Here is a 5765-nt window from a genome sequence, read left to right on the forward strand (position 1 = left end):
TTGTCTATGATAGCTAGAGATGTTCTTGCTATACCTATATCTACTGTAGCATCTAAATCCGGCTTCAGTACTAGCGGTCGTATTTTAGACTCATTTAGAAGCTCTTTGAGTCCAAAAATGGTGGAGGCCCTTGTATGCACACAAAGTTGGTTGAAAGAGAACAATAAGGGGATTCAAATAAGTGAGTTTTTAGATGAAATTTCATCTTATGACTTTCTTGAAGAAAGTAAACTTAACGATTGTTCTTTTTTCATGCTTATATAGTTACATATTCTTACTAAATTATTTAATATTGTTTTTGAATTGTAGACAAGCTCAAGGAGAATGCAACATCGGAGTCGGGAAGGTCAAAGACGGTTGTACTTGATTGAACATTTAACATATGAAAATGGGAAGTCTATTACTCGTATCAAACTTTTGATTTTTGAAAATTGATTTCAAGACTTGAGGATTTAGTCTTTATATATACTTTTGGATGATTGTAATAATTAATGACTTTGTTGGTATACTTTTAGTATTATTTATCATATTTCACTTGACAATTTTATGAGTTTTAGTAACCCGCCAACCCAACCCAACCCGCCCTAACCCGCAAGGGTTGGGTTGGGTTGGGTTATACTTTTGAATGGGTTGGGTTGGGTTGAAATTTTTCAAACCGCCGTAATTGGATTGGGTTGAAAAAACGTCATAAACCGCCCAACCCAACCCGTGTTCACCCCTAACTTATATAACACGAATCGTAAGCGTGGACGTATTATATAATGACGTCACCATGTTCATGTCATTGTGACACATACTATTTAAATAATCTCTTTCTCCTTCTCTTTTTCTCTCCCTCTCTTTCCTAGAAGCACCATTCAATGCTTTCTTTTTTGTTTACCCCTGTTTGGGGTTGATATTGATATCACTTACGTCAACTTTTTCAACCCCTTTACTCACATACTCGTTTCCTCACATACTCACTCCCTCACATTCAATCCAATTTTTTAAAATTAAAATATTAAATTTACATTTCATACATCTATAATTAGTTAATTAATTTACTTTACGTTCTTTACTTTTAAGTTTTTCATTTTACACATTTATCAAATTAACATATATAATTGTATATCAATTAAAATATGTTTAAAAAATACATTTTTATTTTAACAAGTTACACCATTATAATCGGCTCGTTAATACCTTCGAAATGAGTCAAATATTGAATTGTTTTTTACTTAATTATATTATTATATATTATATATTATGAAAAAATATTTTTAATATTTACGATTTATATTTTTATAGTTATTTATTTATTTATGATACATCATTTATTTTTAAAATTATACTTTATATTCTGTAGTTACTTAATTAATTTATTTTTACAYTTTTATCACATTAACATACATAAACGTATATCTATACTATATTATAAAGCATTTAACAAAAACTCTTAAAAACCACTTTTTATGCGTAAACCCAATATTGAACATATTGAACATCGTTTTATCTAATTATGGAACTGTAATTATATAAATATTATAAGGGTATAAAATAAAAATAAAGAAGTAAATAAATATAATAAATTTTTATAAAGATATAAAGTATAATATTGAAAAAAATTCATATACAAATATATAATTTAAAAAATACATATTTTTATTACATCATTAATTAGTAATAATATAAAGTTAATTAATTTATATAATTATTAAAAAACATGTATCCTTAATACTTTATTAATTAATAATAATATGTAATTAATTAATATATGTAATTATAGTATAGATTAAAAATAACAAAAAAACGTAAAGGATATAAAAGAAAAGTATTTAGAAAGTTAAAAGGTTAAAACTAAAAATATAAAGGGTTAAAAATGAAAAATAAAATAAACTTATTTTAATGTTTGAAGTAGGTAAACAATAGGGAAAAAAAAAGGAGGGGCTGGGGATAGAACAGTTATCGATCATTGGAGTTGGAGGTGAGGTTTATAAAGTCGATTATGCCTTTAGTTTTTCTTCATTAACACCCATCAAAATCTCTCTCTCTCTCTCTCTCTAAAACACACCCACCAAAAGTGAAGTAGGTTTAAAGAGATCAAAATCTGTCTCTGGAAATACCATAGAAAAGGTGAAGCAGGTGCAAAGAGATGGGTGAGATGGTGGATGGAAGGAAGCAAGGAGAAGGTGTTTCAGAAAAAAGGATTGATATAATGAGTGGTGAAGGGGATATCGCATGCCAGTGCATGCTGGATTACTACTCCACAACTCCGGAATCCGAGCAACTTGATTCCCAGGTAGACCGGAATGTAATGAAGCAACCACCGGACCGTTGGTTTCCAATCACCCAATCAACAAACGGGAATTCGTGGACGGCGACCTTCCATTTGCTTTCCTCCGGAATCGGAACTCAAACACTATTTCTCCCTCTCGCCTTTGTATATCTCGGCTGGTAAGACCACCGGGTGTATTTTCTATTCCATTCATCGCCATGAAAAAGTTTCGACTTAAAAATTACTTATTTAAAGGTTTTGGTAACGACAACAATATCTCTACACATATATATGTATGTATATATATATATAGAGAGAGAGAGGGTGTTGGGGAATTGTATATATATATATATATATATATATATATATATATATGTTCTGCACTGATTAATTGGACCCATATACACTTTCTTGTTGCAGGTATTGGGGGATTCTGTGTTTGTCTGTGGCATTTGTATGGCAGCTCTACACGATTGGGTTGCTAGTGAATCTTCATGAGTCCATCGACGGTACTCGTTACAACAGATACATTCAACTATCCATGGCTGCCTTTGGTGTGTATATATCAACATCCTTTTCTTTACTAAAAGACCTTTTATGAAGATACAAAAAGTGGACCTTTAATGTTGAATGACTTCATTTTGTAGGTGAAAAATTGGGGAAACTTCTAGCCATCTTCCCAATCATGTATCTTTCAGGTGGTACGTGTGTGATGTTCATAATCACAGGCGGTGGAACCATGAAACGATTTTATCAACTCTTGTGTGAGGATTGTTCTTCCAAACAGACCTTGACGACTACAGAATGGTTCTTGGTTTTCATTTGTTTGGCAATTCTTGTGTCCCTCTTCTTGCCGAATTTGCATTCCGTAGCTCTTGTCTCGTTTCTTGGAGCGATCATGGCGGTTGGATACTGTACGATCTTATGGGTATTTTTCATTGCAAAAGGAAGGGATGACCATACTGTTTATGATCCATCAAAAGCTGTTGCCTCAGAAGTTGGTCGAGTTCGAAGCATCTTGAATGCACTTGGGATCATTGCCCTTGCATTTAGAGGCCATAATGTTGTCTTAGAGATACAGGTAAATGTTATATATCCAACTGCTTTTAATCAATAATGATACTTTAATTAATTAACAACATGATTAACCATGCTTAATTTGTTGTGCTGTTTAAAGGGTACTTTGCCGTCAACCCCAAATCGCTCATCATCAAACCTCATGTGGAAAGGAGTGATCGCATCATATCTCATCATTGCAATGTGTTTCTTCCCTTTTGCAATTGTTGGATACTGGGCCATGGGGAACAAGGTTAGCAAAGTCTTCCATTTCAAAATCAACCTTCGAATTTAACCTCAATCATGTACTAATTAACACTCAAAATGGTTCCAGTTTCCGGCCAACGGAGGATTGTTAACCGCTCTCTCCTCCTCCCTCCACCACTATGCCTCAAAACCGGTGCTTGGCGTCATATACGTCCAAGTCGTCATAAGCTGCGTGACTGCTTTCCAAATCTACAGCATGGTTGTCTACGACAACCTGGAACGCGCATACGCAAGCAGAACGAACCAGGAATGCACAAAGTTCATCCGTACAGTGATCCGGATTGTCTTTGGAGGTGTGACCTTCTTTATATCGGTGGCGGTCCCATTCCTGCCAACCCTTGCGATATTGATTGGAGGGATTGCACTGTGTATAACGTTCGGGTACCCAAGTCTCATGTGGATCGCGATCAAGAAACCACCAACAAGATCAAGAAGGTGGTGGGTTAACCTTGGGCTTGGGTGTTTAGGAATAGGGCTAAGCGTGTTGGTCACTGTTGTTGGTGTGTGGAACTTGGCTTCCAGAGGTTTAGATGCCAACTTCTTCCATCCACGTTAACAGGATACCATTAGAATTAACACAATCTAACAAATCCAAATACCTTATTTTACTGTTTTTTTAAACTTCATTATCATATTGTATGAACTAACATCAAATAGTAATTAAACGATTCGACCATATTTTGGGTCATTACATTCGTGTTTTTATCGTGACAACTAATTAAGTCGCTTTTGATACCATATCTTATCTTTTTCTGGCATATTGAGATCGACTGTTATTATGTACATGATCGAATACAACCATACAAGTTGTCGATATTGCGACTAGACATGTTTGTACTTAATGAGATAGTTGCGAATTCACTAAACCCTTGGTCATATTCATCAAGTGGCACATTTATGGCCTACATGCTCAACTTGAAGGGGAGTAGTGGAAGATATCTACAACACTTTTAGGAACCCCAAACGCGGTAATAAGTACTATGTAATCTTACTTTAAGTATCAAAAGATGTAGCAACAAATTCATAAGACGTCTTAATAAGTTCTATCGACGAGAAACTTAATAGAACAACAAAAACAACTCGTTTTGGTAACCTTTTTATAAATCACACTTGCAAAGCATCACATTAACATTTTTATATATACGACTCTTTTAACGATTTAATTTGTGTCTTATTACTTAACCCAACTTTGTCGACCAAAGGTATTAAATAAGACTTACGGTTCTTAATCATATAAAATTAAAGCTCCATTGAATACTTCGTTGTGGTGTTTAATTTTGTGACGATTAAAAACCGTGCATATTTGCTAATTTTGGATATCATATGCTAAATTTTTTATTTTTGCATATCTTAAATATGTTGGCACGACATGTTGTGGTGAACAGGGTCGTCTCTTAGCATGTTAAAATATGAGATTTTGAACAGGGCTACAAAAATTTTGGAGTCCAAATTTACATGTGTTTAGGGTCTTTTTATCGACATATGTTAAACTATTGCCGAAATTATTTAGGGTCAAACCATTACGTATTTGCTTTTAGGTTCAAATCAGTAATGGTTTAGGTTTAGTTTCAGATTGTTAATTGTTTTAGGTTTAACTCATTTTTATTCTTAACATATATCATTTGTCATCTCATTTATGCAATATAATGAAAAGTTTTGGATACAACAGAGCCTCCAAAAAAATTGAAACGTAACTGATGGTGATGCAAAAAGGTTTTGTAATCCAGAAGAAAATTTGTGCTAAAAAATGGACAAACCGTGATCGTCATTAATTCAACTAATTAATTTTGCCAACATGCTGTCGAAACTTTTAATATCAACCTTCTTACTTTTTTTAATGTCCACTTCAAAAAGATAAAAATAACCCATAAATAAATGTAAACTTTATCAAAATAAAATAAGAAAAATTGTACGAAAATGAAACCAACTTTCACCTTGATTCTTATTTTGAGGAATCAACTTTCAATATCGTCATTTTGGGGAACCAACTTGCACCTGATTCTTATTTTGGGAAACCAACTTGCAAAATAATTATAGAAAAATAAACTAAAATTAGTTTTTTTTCAAAAATTAATGCAATAAAATTTATTTTTTTATTTCAAATCTCGTTTTTTTTTTAAATTCAGATATTAAATTGAAGATTTTTTCAAAAAAAATCCAAATTACCACAATAAAAATTGTTTTTTAC

The 5765-nt window shown here is 32.8% G+C and overlaps 1 protein-coding gene across 1 annotated transcript; it reads left to right on the top strand.

Moving 5' to 3' along the window:
* Positions 1–2100: 2100 nt before the first annotated feature.
* Positions 2101–4267, top strand: LOC112523538 (lysine histidine transporter-like 8). The gene is made up of 5 exons (XM_025133180.1): positions 2101–2433; positions 2675–2808; positions 2902–3335; positions 3432–3563; positions 3645–4267. The coding sequence occupies exons 1-5, from the start codon at positions 2132–2134 to the stop codon at positions 4131–4133; spliced, it is 1491 nt and encodes a 496-aa protein (XP_024988948.1). The 5' UTR covers positions 2101–2131; the 3' UTR covers positions 4134–4267.
* Positions 4268–5765: the final 1498 nt, after the last annotated feature.

The sequence above is a fragment of the Cynara cardunculus genome (assembly GCF_001531365.2).
Source record: "Cynara cardunculus var. scolymus isolate 2C chromosome LG 12, CcrdV1, whole genome shotgun sequence".
NCBI classification, from domain to species: Eukaryota; Viridiplantae; Streptophyta; class Magnoliopsida; order Asterales; family Asteraceae; genus Cynara; species Cynara cardunculus.

Coding starts and splice junctions, on each gene's coding strand:
- LOC112523538 (XM_025133180.1), top strand. CDS start 2,132: ATGGGTGAGATGGTGGATGGAAGGAAGCAAGGAGAAGGTGTTTCAGAA. Junction 2,809..2,901: donor ACTATCCATGGCTGCCTTTG/GTGTGTATATAT, acceptor TTCATTTTGTAG/GTGAAAAATTGGGGAAACTT. Junction 3,336..3,431: donor ATGTTGTCTTAGAGATACAG/GTAAATGTTATA, acceptor TGCTGTTTAAAG/GGTACTTTGCCGTCAACCCC.